The 26,100-nt window shown below is 34.5% G+C and overlaps 1 protein-coding gene across 2 annotated transcripts in view; it reads left to right on the top strand.

Annotated features, from left to right (window-relative positions):
• The window catches only part of LOC145292906 (nucleobindin-2-like), a 274,197-nt gene extending 248,795 nt beyond the window's left edge, over window positions 1–25,402 (top strand). Inside the window, exons 5-12 of one of the 2 annotated variants that reach the window (XM_080139047.1) lie at window positions 2,493–2,590; window positions 7,447–7,632; window positions 10,335–10,425; window positions 11,589–11,647; window positions 13,734–13,916; window positions 16,481–16,603; window positions 20,170–20,496; window positions 24,993–25,402. In XM_080139047.1, coding sequence (XP_079995173.1) covers window positions 2,493–2,590; window positions 7,447–7,632; window positions 10,335–10,425; window positions 11,589–11,647; window positions 13,734–13,916; window positions 16,481–16,603; window positions 20,170–20,496; window positions 24,993–25,112 — 1,187 coding nt within the window. In that variant the 3' untranslated portion in view covers window positions 25,113–25,402. The remainder of the gene's footprint in view (window positions 1–2,492; window positions 2,591–7,446; window positions 7,633–10,334; window positions 10,426–11,588; window positions 11,648–13,733; window positions 13,917–16,480; window positions 16,604–20,169; window positions 20,497–24,992) is intronic. The other variant, XM_080139046.1, reaches the window with a different exon arrangement.
• Window positions 25,403–26,100: the final 698 nt, after the last annotated feature.

Raw genomic sequence — 26,100 nt, 5'->3', positions numbered from 1 at the left:
CCGTCTCTCTCGCGTTCCCTCTCTCGCTCCGTCTCTCTCGCGTTCCCTCTCTCGCTCCGTCTCTCTCGCTCCGTCTCTCTCGCGTTCCCTCTCTCGCTCCGTCTCTCTCGCGTTCCCTCTCTCGCTCCGTCTCTCTCGCGTTCCCTCTCTCGCTCCGTCTCTCTCGCGTTCCCTCTCTCGCTCCGTCTCTCTCGCGTTCCCTCTCTCGCTCCGTCTCTCTCGCGTTCCCTCTCTCGCTCCGTCTCTCTCGCGTTCCCTCTCTCGCTCCGTCTCTCTCGCGTTCCCTCTCTCGCATTTCCTCTCGTGCTCCGTCTCTCTAGCGTTCCCCCGCCTCGTTCCGTCTCTCTCGCGTTCCCCCGCCTCGTTCCGTCTCTCTCGCGTTCCCCCGCCACGTTCCGTCGCTCTCGCGTTCCCCCGCCACGTTCCGTCGCTCTCGCGTTCCCCCGCCACGTTCCGTCGCTCTCGCGTTCCCCCGCCACGTTCCGTCGCTCTCGCGTTCCCCCGCCACGTTCCGTCGCTCTCGCGTTCCCCCGCCACGTTCCGTCGCTCTCGCGTTCCCCCGCCACGTTCCGTCGCTCTCGCGTTCCCCCGCCACGTTCCGTCGCTCTCGCGTTCCCCCGCCACGTTCCGTCGCTCTCGCGTTCCCCCGCCACGTTCCGTCGCTCTCGCGTTCCCCCGCCACGTTCCGTCGCTCTCGCGTTCCCCCGCCACGTTCCGTCGCTCTCGCGTTCCCCCGCCACGTTCCGTCGCTCTGACTTTCACTTTTCCTCTTTTTTTCCTCTCTCTCTCACTATCCCTCCTACTCTCTCACTTGTCCTCCCTCTCTGTCACGTCTCCTCTCTCTTTTTTATCTCTCTCCCTCTCTCTCGTTTATCTCTTTCTCCCTCTCTTTTTCTCCTTATTTCTCTCCATCTCTTTTTATTTCTCCGTCTCCCTCTATCTCTCCCTTCCTCGCTCTCTTCGTTTCTCCCTCGCCATCTCTCTCCCTCTTTCTTTTCCCTCTGTGTCGTGTTGGGGGTTGGCGGCAATACTGTTGAGTGGGGAGGCCATGTGGTCGTTGCATTTGTTCAATTCTATCTTAAAGCATAGCTGATACGAACGTTTACTCAATTTTTTTTCTCTCTCACAAAATAACTCCTCTTTCACTTGAACATTCTTGAGACTTTTCTCTTTTTTTTTACAGGAGAGGAGGATCACTGCTTATCAATGTCCGAACGTCAATTGCAAATAAGTGTTAATAGGTGTAAGGTGGCTGGTGAGACAACACTGTGATGATTGGTTATAGTGTTTGTATAAGTGGACGGCTCAATAGGAATTTATTCACATTAGACTTGAAATGGCCATATTATAGTTAGCTGGGAAGCAGTCCCGTGGTAGTTCTTTTTTTCTTTTTTTTTTTTTTTTTTTTTTTTTTTCTTTATTACATTTTCACCCCAAGCAAGGCACATTGCCACTTTGAAGTAGGGGGCTACTATTGGGGACACAGGCTACAGGGGTACTAGGTGGAGAGTTGGGCAGCAAGATGTCGGCTCACGTTACACTTGAACTTCTGCATGTCAGTACAGTTGGGGAAGCAGGAACCTGGCAGGGAGTTCCAAAGTCTAGTGGTTCTGGGGAAGAAACTACTGGAGTAGAAGGCTCTCTTATATCTAGGGATCTCTACTGTGAAGGGGTGGGATTGTACTGCTTGTCGGGTTTTTGGGGGGTATTTACGTAGAGGGGTACAAGTGCTTGCAGCTCGTCGGAACATTCACCGTTAAAGTACTTGTAGAACAGGCAGAGGGATGCAACATTTTGTCGATGGGACAGAGGTTGAAGCTTGGATGATAGTTCAATGAATGGGTGGTTCTAGGAAAGAAACTTTGCTCATGGAATTTTCATTTAGTTTTATGCACAGGCAAGGGAAATTATTGGTAGTTGTAGCTAGAGGAGTGTCTGCTGTAAATTTTCTACAATGAAGCAGTTGCCATGGAAATAATGATAGAGCAGAGATAAACTTGCTATGTCTCGTCTGTGAAAAAAAGAAAGTAGGGTGAAGAAGAGAGGTTCACTCGCTAGATTTCGAAGCCAGTTTTAAACTCTGTCAAGGCAGGGAAAAGTACTCCTAGTAGCTCCTCTCCAGATGTGGCAACAGCATTCCATGTAGGACGTATTTGGCTCTTGTATAGGTAGAGGATTGTGTCGGAAGTGAGATTACTTTTGGAGCAGTAGAATGATCTAACCATTTTACTGGTGATATTGGCAATGGATCTAATATAAATGTTTGATTTCACGTCAGGACTGCAAATTTTTTGTCTTCCATTGTCTTAATTTGCCAAAAAAACTATTGCATTTGGCTTTCTTTTATTTGATAATTTCTTATTTCTGAGAAAGACAACACATATTCGCAAATGCTTTAAAAAACAATATCATTTGGGATAAAAACAGTTTGATGTTTTTTCCTGTGTCCATTTTGATTATTATTGATTTTTTGTTTTCTTTTCTTTTCCCAGCAGAAAACCGAAGAGGCAAGCACATTCCTATGCAACATATCAACATGGTTAACCCTCACTCGTTCGAAACGGACGATTTGGCAAAACTTATCAAACAGGTGAACACATTTACCCCTTTTTGTTTTTTTTAATTGTTACCCATTTTAAAAATTTCTTTTTCTTTTCTTAATTTTTCCTACTTTCTCCCTCAAGAAAAAAAAAAAAAAAAAAAAGTCACCCCTCCATCCTCTAATTGAAAATTTTTTTTACCAAATTGACCTAAAAACAAGATTCCAGTCTTTGAAAATTCTGTACAAAATGTACATTGCTGCATGTTTAGTGCATTGCGTAGATGTTTGTTTCAAACAACAGGCTTGAAATGGGGGAAAAATAAAAGAAAGCTTAGATAAAAGACCACACAAAAATGGGCTGCTGTTTTTGAAGTAATGTTTTCTTGTATACAAGGTTTCGTGCCATGATTGTGAGCCACTCAATGAAATAATTTTTCTCTACAAAACAACCAAACCAAACATCATTAATAAATATTTGAAGATTATAAAGAACTTGAAGCATAAAACCTTTTTTCCCCAAATTACCAGATTTGTCATTAAATAATCCGAAAAGAATTGAAGAGCCAGTGCTCAAAACGAGATATTATAAAAAGGCTGACTGGGAAGCCATCAGGGAACTAATCAGAGATGCCTCATGGGGAAATATTTTTTCTCTCCCTGCTGAATAGTGTGCAAACGAGACCACTGACTGGTTCAAAACTGCAATCGAAGCGCATGTTCCCATGCGGAAATTTTATAGTAAGCCCCACTCTCCTCAATGGTTTACTTCGACTTGCGCAACTGCCATTGCTCAAAAGCAGCATGCACACCGCAGATTTAACCAACATAAGTCCAGTTCAAACAGACTGAAGTATATAGAAGCTAGAAATAACGTTAAGAAATAGTGACAACTAAGAGAGAATTTACGGAAACCACTAAAAATGCATTGAAGCACAAAAACTAGGAACTCGAGACTTCTGGAAAATCTACAACAGTGTAGTAAATAATGGGCAATCAACAATTCCCCCACTAACCAACAATCACGAGGTTGTCTCCTCAGCAACCGAGAAGGCTAACATGCTTGCCAGTCGGTTTGCCTCAAACTCCACACTGAACCCTTCCAACCACCCCCTACCCGACTTTCCTATGTGAACAGACGCCACGCTAGACGATCTGAGAATCACCCCTGCTCAGGTGCATGCTATCATAAAAAACCTTGACACTTCAAAAGCATGTGGACCCGATCTCATCCCAGCTGTGCTATTAAAAAAAATGCTCAGCTGAAGTAGCTCCAGTTCTCTCCAAACTCTACAACAAATGCCTTAATGAAGCTTGCTTTCCGGGCTGTTGGAAAACTGCTTCTGTTGTACCAATATTCAAGAATTCTGGCGAAAGAACTGACCGATTAAATTATCGCCCCATTAGCCTCCTCCCACTTTTTGCCAAAATATTTGAGACCTTAATTAACCATGCTCTAGTTCATCACCTTACAGATGCTAAACTTCTGACTGACCAACAATATGGATTTAGACAAACCCGTTCCACAGCAAGCATCCTAACTGTAATCTCTGAACGTATATACCATTCACTGGACAAAGCGGGGGAGGGCAAAGCGATAGGTCTAGATATATCTAAGGCTTTTGACAGGGTATGGTATAAGGGTCTCCTCAGGAAGATTAGATACGGTATCACTAGTAGAATACTTAACATAATTAAATCCTTCTTAGATAAGAGAAAAATCCAGATTGTCCTCGACTGTCGTACATCTAAACAATATGATATAAATGCGGGAGTGCCCCAGGGTTCTATCCTTGGACCTCTATTGTTCCTGATATTCATAAATGACCTCCCCGACAAAATTGCCTCGGAAATGGGTATATATGCTGATGACACTACACTCTATAACAGGCACGACAGGAAGACGAATGAACACATTTCTAAAGAAATGGCAGAAACACTAGAGGAAGATCTCCAATCTGTAGTGGAATGAGGACAAAAATGGATGGTCACGTTCAATGCCGCCAAGACTAAACTAGTTTCATTCAATAATTACAAGAATCCCTCTCTACCACCTATAGTAATGGCCAACAACTCTTCATCTGAGAGTACATCTTTCAAACTCCTTGGCCTAACGTTCACAGGAAACATGAGTTGGAACAATTACATTAAAAGCATTGCCAGGGCCGCTGCAAGGAAGGTGGGCTCTCTCTACCGTGCTAGACAACTACTAACACCCGAAAGTATCCTGCACCTCTATAAGGCCACCATTCGCTCATGTATGGAGTATTGCTGTCACATTTGGGTTGGTGCATCTGCTACTAGTCTCTCGCTCCTTGACAAGGTTCAAAAGAGAGTCGCAAACCTGATAGGCCCTGAACTGGCATCTAAGCTTCAGCCTCTGTCCCATCGACGAAATGTTGCATCCTTCTGCCTGTTGTACAAGTATTTTAATGGAGAATGCTCTGACGAACTGCAAGCACTTGTGCCCCCACGACGTGAGCACCCTCAACAAACCCGACAGGCTGCTAAATCCCACCCCGACTCTGTAGAGATCCTTGGATGTAAAAGATCTTTCGACTCCAATAGTTTCTTCCCCAGAACCGCTAAACTTCGGAATTCCATTCCAGGTCCCTGCTTCCCCAACAATATTGACGTGCAGAAGTTCAAGTGTAATATGAACCGACATCTTGCTGCCCAAATCCCTACATAGTACCCGGGTAGTTGTTGCCCCTGCGAGTAGTCCCCTACACCAAAGTGGCAATTTGCCTTGTTTGGGGTGAAAATGTAATAAAAAAAAAAAAAAAATTGATATGCCGCCAAACAACCAAACCAAACCAATGATGGCGTCTCCTATGGTCAGTCAGTTTTTATGTCCATAGATTAATAACTGATAAATTGCGAGTGGTTTTGCTGCCTGATATATATATATATATATTCCAGCAAAATAAACAGAAGAAGTCAGTTTAGTTCCTGTCGCTTTCAGAGATGGATGACCTTTTGTGTTTGGTTAGAAAAGATGTTTGTCCTGACTCCAAGCTTGTTGTTTGCAAACGAAAACAAGTATCATAATATCTCAAAATGAAACGTTACTTTGTGAAATCATGTGCTCTCCCTCGACCATGATCACTGACTCTAACACTGTTTCTGTAGTGCTTGTCTTTTTCATTTTCCATTCTCATTATGCCTGTGTTGTCTCTCTCGCATCGACAACTACCAAGGTGGTATACACCAACCCACAAGTATAAAAAAGTAAGCAGTGTAAGAGAAAACACAGACTCCGACACATTATGCAGATTCCGTTGTACTCTGCCTGTGAGTGATACCAGCGGCCCTCTGAATGCTAAGATCCACTTCTTAGTTATCTGCCAAGGCCTCTTTGTTATCGGTTGATGTCAGCTCATCTTGATGTGCTTTAAGTCGCAACCTGCCGGCCACTGTCGCAAACTTAAGACTGTCCATAAATTGTTGTGGAACTCACTCCCACTCTTAAAACTGTCCATAAATTAACTCTGAATATATTGACCTCTATGTCCGATGTTTTGTCCCAGTCACTCACACACCTTGATTAACAATCCTATTTTCAAACGTCTTTGTGTGCGTTTGTGAACCACTTCCCTCCCTATTGTCTTTCTATTAACCACACTTCCTTTACCTTTCTTCTGCTTATCAGCTTATTTCCTCTTTTTGTTTTCACTTCTTAGCACTGGGGGGGGGGGTCCATACCATAATAATTGTTTTAGACTTGAGTTGTTAGTTTTGCTAGAGCAGTGGCAGAGACCACATGATATACACAACCAGTGTTGAAATCAAACACTGAACCCTGCGGAAGACAACGAGTTGACGATCACCACCTGCGCAATGAATGCACAAATGCATTTTTACACAGTGAACAATACAGCTTCACGTTTTAGGATAAAAGTTTCCCTATGAGCAACACTTTTTCATTTATTTAACGATGGTTTAGCTCTGAAATGTGTTTTTTGGGACAGATGTTGGAACTAGTTAAGTTGTGGTAGTTCTGGACCGAGTCCTGCTACCAAATATATGGCCTTTCTGCAGCAACCCTCCCCACTTATCCTTGACAACAGTAGATAGCAATTCAATATAAACATCTGAATTGTTTTAACAAAGAATAATGGAGTTTGATCTTTTTGAAATTTATTTAAATAAATGCAGAAAGTGAAAAGAATAATTATTCCAGTTTTTCGTTCTTCATTCGAAACAATAAAAAATTACTAAGGGAGGTAAATCTTTAAATATAATCTCTCGGTTATTCCCCTTGCATTTTTTTTTAGGTACAATTCTTTTTAAATGAATGCCCAACACTTTTTTTTGCTGGTTTAATTGAATTTATTTATTTTGGAACACACATTACAAGCTAAAGGGGCCTAAATGTGAACCATATTTAGTTTTATGCAAAGGTGGTAAATAAAGGATGGAAGGCCTTCATGAAAATTCAAATAATTTCTAATTTTTGTGAAACTTAAAACAATAAATATCCCTCAAATTCAATTTCTTTGGAGAAAAAAATGTCGGAGTAGTTAACAGCAACACAACTTCCAATTTAAACATTCAAATATTTAAAATTTGCATTTGAATTTGATTTGTAATCATGGGACAGCAATTAAGCAAGATTCTCTGAATTTCAATTTCTTATGATTCCTTATGCATAAACCTTAATTTTTAGTCATTTTCTAGAATCAAAATGATCTACTAGATTTTGATCAAAATTAATATAAGGATTCCATGCATAAGATTTAGTTTCATTATATTTTAATTTTAATTTTGGAAAGACGATATAAAAGTGGTGCAAAACTGTTTTGTTTTTGTTGAGAATTAATTTTACTTGTCCTGAGACGGGTATTCTAGTTATTTTATTATTAAAAAAAATATATTTTTCTAACATAAAATAAAATTGTTTTTAGGCTACAACAGATTTAGATGAATTGGACAGGCGGAGAAAAGAAGAATTTAAAACCTACGAGATGAAGAAGGAGCACGAGAAGAAGGAGAAACTGTCCCACATGAACGTCACCGAGCGAGAAGCTGAAGAATCCCGTCTAAAAGAAATGGAACAGAAGCACAAAAATCACCCGAAACTCCATCATCCGGTGAGACAAAGTGACATTTTAACATGTCACATCCATTTTTACTTTTTATACTATCAATTATTGCAGCTTCTTTTCCAAAATTATGATTGATTTTTTTTTTTCTTTTTTTTTTTTTTTTTCATTCAAAAAAAATTTTTGCTTTTGCCATTTTAAAAAAAGAAAAAAAAATTTTCGTTTCTTTTTCCTTTTTCCATGAAGGACTTTGCCAGTGAGTTCGTCTGCCATGCTTAAGTTTGGAAAAATGTTGCAATTTTCCTTGCGTATAAATCCAGTAAAAGTCTACTTGATAATGGCTTCTGGTTTTAATTTAATAAATAGACAAGCAATATCTATTGAAAAAAAACTATCCCTTATCATTTTCGTTTGTTTAGTGTTTGATAGAATTTTAAATTTAACTGTTAACATGTGGGAAATCAGTCATGGTGACATTTTGTTAAGAAGTGATTCCAGCCTTTGGACTTTGTTTTTACATTTTAAAGATAGTTAGCCCTCAAAACCACAGTAAACATGCAAAAATGGTTGGCACAACGTGGATTTTTTTGCCAATCCATGAATGTATCAAAAATGCGGACAATATTTAATGTATTTAATTTCATTACATTTCTATTTATTAGACTATTTTAAAAAGTATTTTAAATATAAATTATTTAAAAATATCTTTGCACAAAAAGACAATAATAAAAAGAAAGTTTTATTTTATTACTAGTAAAAATATATACAAAATTTACAATTATAAAAATCAGTTCGATTTTTTTCATAAATGTAAAATAGTGATTTTTATAAAATAAAATATTTTAGCTTAGAAAATTGATGCATAATGATAAAATTGATACATAATTATAAAATTAATTAGAAAATGTTGATGCATATTTTGATGATAATTGGGAATAAACACATCTGGAAATGGTTGAAAGCTTGGATAACAATTTTTGCAATCTCTTTATTTTAGATTAAGTCTATATATATATAACAATATATATATATATATATATATATATATATATATATTGTTATATATTGTTATATACACGCACATAGATATACTGTTATATATTAAGCTCTATTCTTTTTATATCATTAACTCTTGAGCTTTTAGTGGTTTTTGCAAATTAATAATAAAACCAAAAGGATTTTTCTAATTCATTTTAAATAACACACGCTCTCTCATGATATATACATATATATATAAATTCAAAATGGCGTAATGTAAGCAAACAAGGTAATTGCAGCTTCTCTTCCAATTTTCGGATTTTTTTTTTAAATTATGCCCAAACGCATTTTATTTCCTTTTGGTGGATTGATAGTTGTTACTTCTTCTGAGGAGTTAAGGGCAAAATAGATTCCTTGATTGATATAATAATTAAATAAATGGTTTTGTGCCATGAAACAGATACTGTCAAGAATTGTAAACTGAATTAAAGGTGTGACAAAGACTGTGGACCAGACAACGTCTGGTTGTCTTGCTTGTTGCGATAAGAAGCTATCAGTTCTCCTGGGTGATCCTTTTAACACAAATTCAGGAGATTTTGCATTGTTGAATCTAACAGTGATGGTGATGATGATAAAAAGAATAAATCTGTTTTCTTAACAGAAAAATGACATATATATATATATATAAATCTGATTATTTGGATTACTGAGCTGTTTATCTTGGATATTATTCTTACGTTTTGACTGATGTAACCTTTGATCTTAAGGTGCATCTTGTTGAACCCAGAAATCTATATGGAATTTTAAACTGAATGCTTTATTTAATCAGTTGTGGTATATTGTTCTCGTTCTATCAACAATGACCAGGTTGAATTTTTATTTTAGTCTTTGTTATTATTGTCCGTAGTTAAGATTGTTTTCTTGAAGTCAAAGGTTCAATTAGCTAGAACTGATTTTTACTTAACACCTTTATCCATTGTGCTGTATGTTGAAGTGCAAATAATCCAAACTATGAATTCTTATCTCAAAAATTCTGAATACATGGTCTTTTCTTTCTGAGTATAACTTACCTGAAAGCTGTCATAACACTTATGAGATTGTCTTACACAACTAGAAAGTTAGTCAATGGTTTTAAATTCCAATACTGAATCCTAATGTAAACCATAGAATGTGCTGGATCAAGTCCATATACAAGATAGACAGTTTGGTGCTAATACCCCCCCCCTCTCACTAACAAGAAAAATATTGCATACTAAGAATTCATGTACATTTATAAAGTTTTATTTTTGTAAAGAAAATCATTTTTAAGTGAGTTTGAGTTTTTCTAGTGCCCTAATCTCTCTGCATGTTAAGAATGGCTTTTTAAAACTTCTCAAAAGTTTGAATTGTTTGGAATTATCTCCCTTATCTTACAAAATGGCATAGAGAAATTGTTTGTCATTGTTTACCCATAAAATTTGATTTTCTCTTTTTAAAATAAAACTAATGAATTTACATGATTTATTTTTTAATTATACAATATTTTCTTTTAGTTACAGATTTTTCTTTATTTGTGTTTTACGATAGGAGGAGGAGTAATGGACATGCAACGACAGTCTTATTGCAATTCTGATATGTCTCAAAGGACATCCCAGTGAAATACTGTAGTATTGAATCTGGTTTTACAATGATTAAATGTATGAAATGAACTAATTTTTTTGGGGGGTGGGGGACTTCATTAGATGAAAATACGTCATTTAATTTGATTTGCTTCTTTAAAAAATTTTTTTTAGATGGCAAAAGCTCAATTGGAAGAAGTTTGGGAAGAATCTGATCATTTGAACGCAGAAGATTTCGACCCTAAAACTTTCTTTAAACTTCACGGTAAATGTTTCCCCCTTTTTCTTCTGATTTTGATTTTTATCTTTTGAATTCTTTAAAAAAAATTTGAAATGTTTGCCATTTAACATGTTTTAATCTCCAGTGATGCTGCTTGTTAAGCAAGTTAAAGTTGTGCATCAAACTCATAAAGATTGTTCCTCAGGATTGTCTGATCTGCATGAAGTCCTTTTTGCTTCTATTTGTTAACTGGTATGAATGCAGGATTTTTTACGCATGACACAGGAAGCAGCAATGTCTAGCATTTGCATGTTTGACTGAGGACACACAAAGGAATCGTTGATTGTGGTTCTGCGCATCATGCATTTTTTATTGCCCTGTATAACTTACAAAGCTTATATGATTTTTCATAAGAAATGTCTGCCAAATTAAAATGAAAAGATAAAAAATGGTATATGTTCAGACCTCCCCCCCCTTCCTCCCATGTAAAAATAAAAATCTGTATGGTATACATACTTGTGACAGAAAATATCATCCACCAAAAATCATATAAATTGATCAGGTAATTTTATTTTTATTAAAAAAAAAAGTCATTTTTAAGCAAATTTAAGTTTTTGTAATGCCCCCCTCCATGTTAAGAATGGCTTTCTAAAATCTTGTAATTTCGAATTATTTGAAGTTATTTCCATTCTTTTAAACTGTTTTCAAAATGGCGTTATGAGACGGTTGCTTGTCATTTAGCCATAAAATTTGATTTCTTTTTATTTAAAAAATAATTTGTGATTTTTAGTGTACAATATTTTTTTTCCATCACAGGTATGTACATCATACAAATTTTTATTTTTGTCTTTTTAATGCATAGGGTGGGGGTTCTGGACCAGCACCAAATAAATCTCTTTAAAAAAAAAAATTTTTTTAAATGAACTGTTCATTTAATTTTACTACAAATTTTAATTATGTCAAAATAAAAAAGGATACTTTTTTGGTATTGCTGGTTTAAAGAAGCATTTTCAATTTTTTTTATGGATGAAACATTTTTAAAGAAAGTTATAATAATTTTTGGTTCCTTGCCGACTATAATTACTATACCCTGACCTTAACATTGATTGTTCTAAAAATAGCAAAGAAACAAAGTTAAATAATTTCCTTCTTTTGATGAAGTGTTTTATCCCCTCGTCTTACTTCTGCTTCCTTCTGTTTCTCTGCAGATATCAACGGTGATAATGTTCTCGATCCGAACGAAGTGGAAGCATTGTTTACTAAAGAGGTGAGTGGAAGAATTGATGACATGTTTACTTACAAACAATAAAGACATAAAACCTGAATAAAATCACACAGAAGGCTGCATTTTGGAGCAAATCTAATGTCATTTCTGATTCTTCAGGTCAGAAAACTTAAGTGAATTTTTAGGGGCACATCGTGTTGTCAAACTGAAAATATTCAAGAAAATGTCTTGTATATTTCGGTGTATAAGATGACCCTTAAAAAATATCATCCTTAAGAACCAATATTTTGTAAGATACCTAGTGTTGCAATCTGTAGCCTAGGCTAAAAAAAAAATGCTTTCGTGATTTAGCAGTCATCTTATACAACCGATATATGACAAATTTATTAAAATTTGCTCCAATTTTGTACCTCGTCTTATCTGATGGTTGCCTTATACATCGAAATATACGGTAATTATAAAAATGTTGCCCAGGCAACATCTCTAGCAATTTATGCAAAACTGAAAATGCTTTCAATCTGAAACTGAAGTTACATGCTCCAATTTTCAGGATTTCTTACTTTTTACGATGTCCATCTGTGTTGCAAATTGCAAAATATCTGAGGACGTGGGTGCCAAGTGCTGGATAATTTGACATGAAATTACCCCTTGGCTCATTGTACACCAAACACTAGACTCACACTCTTGGACAAAATCCAACAAAGAATCTCTAATCTAATTGGTTTCAAACTGTCCCACCACGACAATGTTGCATTCTTGCATGTTTTACAAGTACTTCAATGGAATGTGCTTTGAAAAACTTGCCACACTTGAACTTACACATCCCCAGTAAGCCCAAAAATTAACAAAATTCCACCCCTTTGCTGTAGACTTTTTTCAAATGCTAGAATGCTTTTTTTTTATTGCTTATTATAACTTTTTATTGTTATAACTTCTTTCCTTGAAATCCTTGCGTTTAGAAATTTATTATTTTTATTGGAAATTTATCAATGTTGCTGGGTTTTTAATGCTTGAAGAGTTGTCTCCCGTTGACACTTATTTTCAACTTGGAGTTGCCTCCACTTGTGTGTTTAGTGATGTATGTTTTAGTTGGGTAACTTGGCGTAATCTCTTCTTTGACTGCATTTATAAAAACGCGTGTATTTGACGTGTCCTTTCTCTTTGTGTTGTAAACGTAAATAAAAAGACGTGTCTTTTCCTACATCTATGTGTAAAAGGCTAAAAAATGTTACGTTATTAATTAATTTGTTTTCCTTTGTCATCGTCCATATACCTTCCACTATGAAGTCATTTAAGGAAGAAAAGTATGTTTTCTTTATTTCCTTTATAATTAACTTAACAAAGGTTATTAAGTCTACATTCCTTTTCTACTCCCTTTCTCCCAACTATATAAACACACAGAAATTTAAATGTAATGTGAACAAATATCTTACTCCACAACTTCTCATTTTTGATGCCAGATTTATAGTAGCATCTTAATTCGCAGTAACCACTTATGTCTCCATGTCAGTATGCCTTGTTTAGTGTGAATAAAAAAAAAAAAAAAAAAAAGGAAAAGCTAGGGTTAATTTATTTTTTTAAAAAAAAGGGAGAAGCAATACAATATCTTGTGAGAGAATCTGACTGAAGATTGAATTGTATCCTACAAAAGATTGTAAGATTCACATAATTTTTTTAATTCTGAATTAAAAATGGAGGTAATATGTAGACACAGCGGCCCAGAAAAAAAATGCCTGCTGAGTTGGAGTTTTATGGGAAAACTGAAAGAAATCCTTATTCCCTGTATTAATTATGAAAATAATTATTTGAACATTTCCATCTTTAACCATTAATTGATTATGAATAACTGGTCAATATGTATAATAAATTACAGATTTCACACATCCAAGAATTGGCTTTAACAGCTATTTTAGCAATCAATTGAATCATTTTCAAAATTGTCAAACAGCTTCATGACAAGTTGGAATATTGTTATTTCTTCAATCCACATGAAATCATTTACAAGACTTGTTGGACGCATTCTAAGAACTCAGTATCCATTTTGTCGACACATTTCCAAAATAAAAACATTTTTAAAAATTGATTTCCGATTTTACTTTTATTTGTTTAAAAATCTGGTCCATTTCAGATTGCGAAAATGTATGATCCTAACAATCCCGAAGATGACATGCGTGAAGCTCAGGAAGAGATTAATCGTATGAGGGAACACGTTTTCAAAGAGGCTGACCTCGATGGCAATCATGTCTTGGATCAGAATGAATTTGAAGCCCTTACCAAAAAGGAAGATTTTAACAAAGATGAAGGATGGAAGGTTTGTTTTTTTTTTTTTGTTTTTTTTTTTGTCATTTATCTCTTTTAAAAGAAAACACAAAAAAAAATATTCTGCCTTAAAGTATTTCTAAAAAATATTTTATTTTTTATTTTCTAAAATGAATGTCTCTAAATATTCTGAGTTTTGTTTTATAGTATTTTTTTTTATCATTATTTGTGTTTTACAATTATTTCTTTATTACTAGCTTTGTTATGTAGTTGGGAGGGGGTCATATTGGAACAACACATATCGGGGACTCTTAATACAGATTATAATGACATATCTGTTTACATCATGACGACTGTGATGATAATTCTTTTATCGTATCATTAATACGGAGCTGAGGCATTTATGCAACAGTTTCTGTTAACACAGAGGAGGGGAGATACATTATTGATGATTGTGGGGACACGTTATTACTTGAAGGTGGTTATACAAAGTTCATTTAAGAGATGATAGGCAAAACATAGTTACCTTTTCAGTTAATGGAATAACGACAGACGAAGACAAAAGTTTACAAATATTGGATGATTTCTTTATTCATCAACCAGCTGACTGATGACTCAGGAATTCAAGCTTGTATGGCTACATGGTCTCCTCTTCCCCCTTCGCCTCTAAGAGCATCAGTTTCACTAAGTCGCTATCCGACTCTTATCTCTAACTGACTCTATATCTGTGACTCTGATAAACTCTAACTTCGAACCCTGTCTCAATATCTTAAGAATCTCCTTTCTTTATGACGTCAGAAGTGTGATCAACCAACGTGACTTTATCATGTTTCAATTTACCCGTGCCCTTTGCACATGTATCTAACACCTCTCGTAAACAAAAGACATCCATAAATTAAATTGTATCATTTAACCTATTTGTTGCATAACATTTTCAACTTTGTTATTATCTATTCTTTTAACTGACATTTTTAATATCCAGTTATTTATAAAAGAATGGACAATCGCTCTATCTCTGACATAAATAATATTTAGTTATTTGCGAGAACAATGCCAATCGTTCTGCATTCCTAGTATTTCAATCTCTATTATCTTTCAACCCTTGCCTACCGGGTTCAATTCTAGTCTTTTCCTAATATTTTTTTTTAAACTTATCTAGTTTTGCTTTCTTACTTACTCGGGTCTGCCCCTTTTCATAACAGTTTTACTTTATTTAATACTAGCTGTATTTACTCAGTATTGCCTTTCCTTTCATTTTGAATTGTGTGAAAGTTTTAATAATACACACTAGAAATAAACTAATAAATAATTCTTTATTTCCGTTTTTTTCAGAGTATAAAGAGTTTTTAGGAATTACCTCCCATTTGAGAATTCAAAAATATTTCAGATTTGCATTAAATTTGATCTATAAACAAGATTCCTAAAATTTCAATTTCTTAAGACTCCTTATGCTTAATTAAACCTTATTTTTTTAGACATTTTCTAGAATCAAAATTGTGCAATGAACTTTAACTTAAGAATTGTAAACTATTCTAGACTGAAGTTCTAGTTTAGTAGTATTCTATTTTGATTTTTATCTTCGTAAAAAGGCATAAACGGAACAGTTTCGCATCACTTTTAGGGAATTAATTTTAAATGTTCTTGGACAAGTATTCTTCTAGCGTGTGTGTGTGTGTGTGAGGGCGTTTGAAATATGAAAAAAATATTCAGACAAAATGGAATAGTATATGGAAACAATCCATATATTTTTCTTAGTCTGTCTGTTTGTTTGTTTGTTTCACTTCTTTTCCAAAACTACTGAGTCAAATCAGCTGAAAGTTTGTATGAACCTTTGTTATGATAAAGTGCCATGAAGTAAATATGGTATCCGCTTGATGCACAGTTAGGGATTAGTATTTACTGCAAAAATGAGCATCAATGTAAACATATTGAACCATCAGTTTGTCATGAAGCAATCATTCTAACCAATTGGCTATAAATTTGGCTCATTTTTAACAAACAAAAAGTTTAGCTTAAGATAATTACATCAATTTGTTTATATGTTTATTCACTAATTAAGTATATTATTTTTACTCTCTCTCTTTTATCTATTAAATAGAGAATGAAGAATAAAAGTTAGATATAACTTTATTATATCATCAGATCAATAAAGTAAAAAAATGTGAGAGAAAAACCTCTTTAGGCCATAGTATTTCAAAGCTAAATTCTTCTCATCAGAATGTATATAGTTATACGCAACTTTTATTCCTCATCTTTTATTTAATTGCTCCCCTTACCCGGGTTGAGCTTTTACTATTTTGCTTTGTTAGATATATTATTAGCTTCAGTTAACACACACACGCACACATTATGACCTATACTTATCCGAGATGTAGTTAAGTCACTTAAATTGTAATTTTCTAGCACATTATTTTAACTTATACAGTAAAAGAAATAAAATTTTAGTTGTGAGATAGACAACACTTATTATATTTTTCAATTTAAAAAAAGAGTTATTTCCCTTGTTTTGTAACTGTGTAAAAATGTTTTCTTATCAGACTAAGTAATTTTAAAAATAAATTGTAACAAAATATGCTGTTGTTATTTTGTCAATAAAATGTTTTTCCTTCTTGTCAGGGTTTGGATGAAGATCCAATTTATTCAGATGATGATATGGCTGAATATGAACGGCTTTTGAAACAAGAAGAAGATAATATTCGCGAACAAGCCTCTGATCACCTTGCGCAACCGGGAGTAGTGGTCAGTGTTTTTTGTTTTTTTTAATATTTGAATTGGTGAAATTAGAAAGTTTTTTGAAAAAAGAAAATGGAACGAAAAATAAAACTACTATAAAAAAAAAAATAGAACAAGGGCAAAAAGGCGGGGAGGGAGCACTCTGGTAGTATTTAAAACAAGCTGCACATGCATGGTCCCCCTCTGGTGCTTCATGTGAGATGACGCCCCAAAAAATAGTGAAGAAATGATGAATGTGAGAAGTGTGAAGTGCCAACGTTGCCTTTGCGTTTTCGCCAAGTTTCAGAAAAATCTAATGCATAGGGCAAAAGTTATGGGGTAAAAAGTGTAATTTTTTGCAATTTTGGGGCATTTGTGACCCCTTTTGAGCTCCTGGGAATGCCGAATCCCAGTGAAAATGTACAAACGGTGCAGTTTCACGCCTTAAGACATGTATATTTAAATTCAGCACGATGGAAAACCACTATATAGACATAAATATAAAGTTTTTGGGTAATATGAAAAAAGAGCTCCAAAAGGCAGAGGGATGCAAACCAGAATTTTGCCAGGGTCACCCATACTGAATTAATATTAAGAACAATGGCCTCCACATTTTGGCCAAATTTCAGGAAAATCTAATGAATTTTGGGCATTTTTTACCTCTTTTGAACCCTGGGGACGCCGAATCCCTGTTTTAATGGAAAACTGTGCAGTTTCAGGCCTTAAACATGTATATTTGAGTTGACCACTGCGAAAAATCACTACATAGTCAGACATATCCAGTTTTTGTTGAGAAATATGAAAAAATAGCCACAAAATAAGGCGTTTTTAGCACTAAAGGTCCCTAGGGACGCAAACCAGAATTTTGTCAGGGACACCCATACTGGGTTCCATATTTTGGCCAAGTTTCAGAAAAATCTAATGGATGGATCAAAAGTTATGGGGCGAAATGTGTCATTTTTTGCAATTTTGTGACATTTTTTTACCTCTTTTGAGCCACTGGGGATGCAACGGAAATTTTTGCAAAAAAATTTTTTTTACTGTGCATATCTATTTAACGAAATACAATTTGTGGCAAAATTTCAGGAAAAAAAATAATGGATGGTTATCTGGCAGTAGTCCGAACTAACAGAAGCGCGGATGCCACTAAAAACATAGGTCTCTCTCCGATAAATCGGGGGACCAAAAAAATGCTAAGAGATTTTCTTAATCAATTCCCCTCAAAATAATAGTTTAATTAGATTCATTAACCAATTGGAAGTTCTTAAGGTTTAAATTTACGAAACAAGAGGCTGCCGACAAACCCAATTTGTTAAGTCACGTTGTCTCCTCAGTATGTTTTAATTTTCATTAACGTGATGTTATTTTTTTTTAATTTTCAAATAGATATTTTTTGTCTTTTAATATATTCATTATATATATATTTTTATCATAAATAATTTAGAAATAATATCTCATAGTGTTTGGTTTGATAATTTTTATTGACTTTATATATTCTTTTTTTAACTTACTTTCAACTAGAACCTAAATACGAAACATTCAAAGTATAGAGTTACCCCCCCCCTTTTTCCCTGATATCAACATGGCTACGTATACACATAAAGGTTGGAGATTACATGGACCGAAACATTGCGCAAATAACTCAAGATGAGAATATAAGTCCGATTAATCCAAATAACGCAAACGTTTTCGTTTAAAATCACTGTAGTTGTTGATACTAATATTTTGGATCAGCTGCTGCTGATTCTTACGTTTGCTCGAATATATAATTACCTTCCTTAGTGTTACACGTGACTATTTCTATACATCTATATTTGAACATATAAAATGCATATAATATATGCATGCACACATACTAACGGTTACTATATTATCCAATTTCTACTGTACACTCCCCCCCATCCTCAAGTGGCCTCTTGGCCTTGATAAGTGGTGATGCCTATGTAAAAAAAAAAAAAAAAAAAAAACGTAAGCAACACCCTTTTTGATTTTAATGGAATTTTTTTTTTTTATTCTAGAAAAAACTGATTTCTTCTAGGTTCTTCCATGAATGTTAGTCCTTTGCTTTTTTTTCTGGTTTTTAATAAGAAAAGCTTTTTTTTTTTCTTAAATGTTAGAGCCTTACCTCCTTATTTTCTTTTTGGATAGATTTTTCTTTTTTTTTTTTTTTTCCCCCCTCTCTCTCTTTCTGAGTTTTTTCTTTCTCTTTCTCCCTCCGTTTTATTTTACCTTTTCCATTTGATTATCATTCTCTCTGAAAACTAAAAAAAAGTTAATTTTGTCCATGAAGACTTCAGACAATTCATGATGGGCATAGGAGAGACTTTTTGTTTTATCAAAGAATGACTTCCTGTCTCCTTCCCCTTATCTCAGCACTCTTTTGAGTTTGACTTATTTCTTGATATTAAACACTCGTTCAAATTATTTTTAATACGTTTTTACCACTTATTGCTAGCATATCATTTAAGTTGTTGTCTTTTATGCTATCTTCTTTCTACCCCCTCCCCTCAAATTACACAGGGGGCCGTGAACCCAAAGTTGGAAAATTCATTTAGATTTCAGTTGTTTTTATAATTGGCTACTCCCATTTGATATACAAAAACCTTTCTCACTCATGTACTCTGACAACATCCTAAGAAACTATACTGATGTGGCTGCGAAAGCGAAGTGAATGTGGAAAAGAGAACTAAATGATGCAGTATTAACCCTTCTACCCTCTACTCGTCAACAAGTCCAACAAACTTACAGAGTTTAACGATAACGGAAAAGATTTGCGTGTAAAGAAGTCAGAAACTGTCGTAATGATTACATGATTTAAAGATTTGCAAAGAATATTAAATTAGCAGGCCACCTGGCATTGCCCGGTCGTAAGATCCACTTAACTCTATTTTAATTTACGGAGATTATGCATTTAATTATAATAATAATTTTATAATTAAAATATTAATATAATTATAATAGAGACAATTCTCTATCGTTTATTATATTGAACCTAATATTATAGTAGTGAGATACAAAACTAAAAATATATGACTTGGTTGTCATCAGCTAAAATCAAAACTAAGACATAACTTTCCATCTTCATTCCTTACCCTCTGAGCCATGCCCATACGTGTGTGTGTGTGTGTGTGTGTGTATATATATATAAAATTCACCTGCCATCCCTTTTTTGAAAGATGGAAAGTCCATGGAGTTTTATAATTATAAAACTATAAAATTAAATTATAATGCAAGGTCCATGGAGTTTTATAATTATATAGATGACACAGCAGCATTCTTTTTATTTCTGAATGAATAAATAATTTGCATATTTCATTGACTATGTATTATTTGATTCTTTCATTTTTCTTCACTTTCTCTTTTTTTCCTTTTTCTCTTTTTTCTTCTCTCTTTCTTTTTACACTTCTCTTGCAAAGCAAACTAGTAAAAAAAAAAAAAAAAACATTAATTAACAGAAAGCAAATTTCTTGCTAAAATCTAAACCTCATCTGATCTAATTTCATTCATTCTTTAAGTTAAAAAAAATCAATATCCTTCCCACCTCGTCTTCACTTGAGATGATGTAATTTACACATGCAACTTTTTCCTCGCAGAACCAACCAATAGACCCGAATGTTATGCACATGCAACAGCCAGGGGGTATACCCAACCACATACCCCAAGGTATAGACCCGCAGCAGGCAGCGCATATACAGCAACAACAGCAGTTGCACTTCCAGCAACAGGCCCAGCTTGCACAACAGCAGGAACTTCTGCGACAGCAACAGATGCATTTGCAACAGCAGCAGCAACAACACCATCAGCAGCAGCAAGACCACCATCAGCAACAGCAGCAGCAACACCATCAGCAACAGCAGCAGCAACAACAACAACATCAGCCCGCAGGAGGTGTTCACCAACAACAACCTCCAGATCATCAGGTAAATCACAAATAAAAATAATCCTTATCTAATATTCTTACTTTTATTTTATTATTTTTATTAGATGATTTGGATTTTGTTCAGAATTCCCCACTATTTTAAGGCAACAAATATTAAAAGACCAAATAAAAAAATGTATGATGTATTCACTCTTGACAGAATAAAAATATCCCCATTATTGCTTAACATCCGTTTCCATGCTAGCATGGGTTGGATGGTTTTGCCTGATGGTTCTTCTCCAGGCCTCTCAGTTTTGTGCAGAGCCTGGTCTTAATCTCAAAACTTTCTAAATTCATCCTTAACTGTCATATTCCAAAAATCATAGAAGTTGATTAAGTAGTTTTATTTTTAAATAAGAAAATAAAATTTTATGAATAAGCAGGGAAAGACCATTGTCATCTTGTAGAAACAAGAGCAGATAACTCCATTATTTAAACTTTGAGGTCAGACTTGTAATGCCTATTATTTCCCGTTAATCGTACAAAATCGTTTAACTTGATTTTCTCTATAAAAATACAACTAATTGATCAATTTATGTGATTTTTGGAATATGAGTTTTTCTTTCTTTTTTTTCTTTTGCTCCATCATGATTACGTACATCATAAATATTTTTCCGTATTTTTTGTTTTTTTAAAGTAGGAGTGATTCTGGACAACCACCAGTGATTATGGATGAGAGTAGAGATTATTTTTCTACATCGGAAAAACGTGCATTTAAATCTTTGCAAGAAATGTGTTAATCAAACGCACGTTTGAAATGGATATAAAATAGAATATAATAATATATAAAACAGAAAAAAAGAAATGGATTGGGGTAATCACTTCCTCATAAGAAAAAAAATTTGGATTAATATAAAAATGCATGTATGCTGGCAGCATTCATCCTAGATGGGTCGAACCAGTTTCCTCCAAAAAAGGAAATGTCAAGGGAGAATTTAATTCAAAAGTGATTTCGATATAAAAATGCATGAAAATAAATTTTGGTTATGCTGATGTCGTTTTCTCAGGATTTTAAGATTAATTTTTTTTTTATGAGATATCAAATTATGTAAAAGAAAAAAAACAAAAAAAAACAATTGGAATTGGCATTTAGGGAGGAAAATTTAATAACTTAGTCTAAACTTTTGCATCAACTTATTTGTTTATGAATAGATTTGGCAGTCATTGGATTAATCGGATAGCACTGTTATACGTCGAATTTGGTTGGATGGTAGAAACTGTAAATAGCCGTAGTGTACATAAAATCTGTGAGCTTTTTTGTTTTTCTTTCTCGAGAGTTAATCAGTTTGCGTTGGAAATAGATTTGATGAGCACCTGACAGTTTCTTAGTAACTGGTTTTGCCCATTTGTTATCGTTTGGCAATTTAATCTTTAGCTATTACTAAGGAAACTAGCGAAAAGAAAAGGAGCAAAAGCTAATGGGTAGAGACAAAAAAACAAAAAACTTTTGGAATATGATTTTTTTGTTCCCTCATAGGTACATATACCATACTGTTGTTTTTGGTTTTTTTTCATACACCATACTGTTTTTTTTGTTTTTTTATATGCAGCTAATGGATAGGGAAAGGAAAAGGAGACAAAGCTAATAAATAGGGAAAGTGTAATACAACTGAGAAGGTTACGCACAACCCTACATTGTACGATCATGAACGTAATCACCATGTGGGCACGTCGTGCACATGGGTAATACGATGTGCACTAACCCTAAGTTCCAGTGGCTACACTTTTGTCTAGTGATGAACCCTTCAAACACACACTGAAAATCACCACTCTGATGTCCAGAGCGCAGAAAATGTGCAAGATCCTAAGTCTGTGTGACAATACTTTCAACATGTTGGTTGGCAGTTCGTTGTTAGTTCCTACTTTGTTGATGCTCTGGTGATTGGCGATATGCTGCTTTCCTCAGCCGAAGCTTGGACGTTGGGTTTCAAGGTAGATCTGGATACAAGTGTGTAACTTTCAAATCAACAGGCAATCAATGATTAATGAAAACCATGATCATTTTCTGATCAACAAAAATATTTATGAAATAATTTCAGATACAGTTCATACAAAAAAAAGGATTACTTAAATTTGTGGCTTCTCTTGAATTTAAAAACAAACTAATGCGTTTGGATGCAAGATTTTTCAATAATTTCATTTCACTGCAATGTTCAACACAAGATTTTTCAATAATTTCATTTCAATAATTTCAATGTTCAACACAAGATTTTTCAATAATTTCATTTCACTGCAATGTTCAACACAAGATTTTTCAATAATTTCATTTCACTGCAATGTTCAACACAAGATTTTTCAATAATTTCATTTCACTGCAATGTTCAACACAAGATTTTTCAATAATTTCATTTCACTGCAATGTTCAACACAAGATTTTTCAATAATTTCATTTCACTGCAATGTTCAACACAAGATTTTTCAATAATTTCATTTCACTGCAATGTTCAACACAAGATTTTTCAATAATTTCATTTCACTGCAATGTTCAACACAAGATTTTTCAATAATTTCATTTCACTGCAATGTTCAACACAAGATTTTTCAATAATTTCATTTCACTGCAATGTTCAACACAAGATTTTTCAATAATTTCATTTCACTGCAATGTTCAACACAAGATTTTTCAATAATTTCATTTCACTGCAATGTTCAACACAAGATTTTTCAATAATTTCATTTCAATAATTTCAATGTTCAACACAAGATTTTTCAATAATTTCATTTCAATAATTTCAATGTTCAACACAAGATTTTTCAATAATTTCATTTCAATAATTTCAATGTTCAACACAAGATTTTTCAATAATTTCATTTCAATAATTTCAATGTTCAACACAAGGTTTATATTTGTGTCTGTGTACTCTGCCGGCCGTGGGGAAAGTCTATTCTTCCACTTGGCCTGGTCCTGGATATGACTTTAAACTATATCCGATGGTGAAGCCCTAGCTTGCAGACTTTGGGGGTGTGTGGAGCCACCCTTTAATTGCTATTGCTCCCAGGTCCACTCTGACCCGGAATGGTAGTACTTGTTAGTGTCCCAACTATGGGTTAAATAGAAAATGATTTGAAAAAAAAAAAAAAAAAAAATTCAATTAAAAAAAATTTTTTCTTCAAAATCATTGGATTTGGCATTAAATAACCTGTTGATATGCCGTAAAACAAAAACAACCAATCCACTTGGCCCTTTTGGGGGTCCTCAGCTTTGGGCTGCCCAAGCCAACATGTGCTGCTTTGAAGCCAGCAAGCAAAGTGTACTTATCTCATAAAGTTTTTGTTAATTCGCGTTTTCTCCTCCTTTCCATGTTGAATTACCATTACGGATGCGAGTTCAGTCCCTATTAGTGATAGGACGATTCCAATATTTTTACCAATTCCGTACTAAATTCCCAATTCTGATTCTTTATAAAGCTTTAAATATTTAAACTATATGATTCTTTATAAAGCTTTTAATATTTAAACTATATAGCTGTATTTTTCTCCGATTACCATAGAAACACACGTTTAATGTGCAGATATTTTTCTAAACATAAAATTATATTTGTGGGGGAAAATATATAGATTTTAGCTTTACTTGTATTTCAAAATCAATAAATATTTATTATTTTATCATTATTACCAGCAATGGAAGATTTTACTTTAAACAAAATCAAATAAAAAAGATAATTAAAAGAATCGTTTTGGCATCGGAAAATCGGTACAGATTTTTCGATGCCGTCAAATATTCAGATTTTTTCCGATTTCGAGTTCCAACACTAATCCCTATACAGGCAGAATTTTTATTCATTTATAGCTCCACTATGATTAAAAACCATTGGGAATCCTCATGTGCTATAAATGTATGTTCTCATATAATGAGCATTTTTAATGGCTATAACTAATGGATTGAGGGGTAGCTAACTGCAAATATTCAAGAAGCAGTCTCAAACCAACTGGCAGTCTACATAGAGGTTGTATGTGAGGGATGCTCTAGCCAGGTATATCTCTATGCAAGGCATGCAGATGCCCGATATGAAGTTATGACTTGCCAATTGCCGCCCGTCACAAAAACTGGCTGACCTGGTTGAGTGCAGGGTGTTGGTGTTGCCCGTAAAAAAGCATAGGCCAGGAAAAGTTATTCTCCATAAAACTTTTGCTTTAAATAGGCGTTCATGCATATTTCTATGCATGCAGCTATATTGACGAGAGTTCTTCTATGTAGATGGTGACCCCTGACCTGCATGTTAATAAAAAGAACTGACAAAGAGGAAAGAATTGTCAGCCAATTCGGAAAATCATAAAATGAAAATGTAAGGACTTGTAACATTATTTCTCACAATGTAAGGTTAATATTGTAAAAAAAACAAAAAAAAAAACCCCTTTTTGGTCAAGGGTCAAATTGGGGAGAGGAGGTTTACTTAAAATAAAGTAATGAAAAAATTTTCTTTTCTTTTTTTACTTACATGATCCATATAATTTTCAATGTGAGTTAATTTTTTTTTGTTTTGATTGCAATTATAGCAACCACAGGCAGCTGCACCCGATCATCCAGTACCTGAACATCCAGAACAGAAAGCCGTACCTGCTGCCGCAGCAGCTCCTGCCGTTCCTGCAGGCCAAGGAGCACCGGGTCATAAGTGAAGTGTTTAAAAGTTGTGCCTCGTCCCTCTTCCCTTTTTTCCTTTTGTTTACCTCTCCCCACTCCCTGTGCTGCTCCCGTGCGTCCATGGCAACCATGAAAGCGATCAAATAAAAGAAAAGCTACTACAACAAACCAATTCTTTTTATGTAAATTTAGTTTTTTTTTGTTTTTTTTTGTTTTTCTAGAAAATCCACCCAAAAAGAAAGATATTTCGGTGTTTAGGATTTACATTCCAAGGAAATTAATTTAACAAAAAAAAAAAAAAAAATGAATAAAAATGCCATAAATATTTTCTTGTGATTTTTTTATAACTTTTGGTGGTGGTTAAAAATAATTTTTACGCTTCATTTTTTTTTTTTTCTTTTAATCGAAAAATTTAGGCATTTTCAATGCACCTTACTTAAAACTTAATCTTCTAGAATCAGTCAACTCGTTAGTTGAGTATAACCATTGTTGGCAGAATCTAATTGCAGGAGTGAAAGTGTCTCCACACAATGATGAATGCCAGCGAAGCTCAGGTTAATCCATAGTTATATGCAGCTTACATAAGACAAGATCACGTTAAATCAGTTTCTCTTCGAACAAAAGCCTACCTCTTTTTTTTTTTTTCTCTACTGTAGAGTTATCCACAAACACTGTTTTGCTGTATCACAGTTCTTCAACGTGGCTAAACTGGTGAAAAAATAAAAACTAGTGTTTAATAGATAATCGGCATTCTTATTTATTCGACTACGAGTTACACACAAATAAGTAAACATATGGTGTTTATAAACGCGGTCAATTGCAGAAGCACCCCATTTGTTTACGCAAAGAATTTTGCGCACACACACACACACATACAAACACATATATAGATATAAAAAGGAAAACCTAGATTATTTGTGACTTTACCAACATTTCGTCTTCATTTAAAAGACTTACTCAGGATGATTGAGTTGAAGAAAGTAAATTAAAAACACACATTACTTGGAATTATATCTTGTGTCT

The sequence above is a fragment of the Euprymna scolopes genome, chromosome 14 (genome assembly GCF_053919585.1).
Source record: "Euprymna scolopes isolate OS-2025 chromosome 14, ASM5391958v1, whole genome shotgun sequence".
NCBI lineage: Eukaryota > Metazoa > Mollusca > Cephalopoda > Sepiida > Sepiolidae > Euprymna > Euprymna scolopes.
This window is presented reverse-complemented; position numbering and strand designations above follow the sequence as displayed.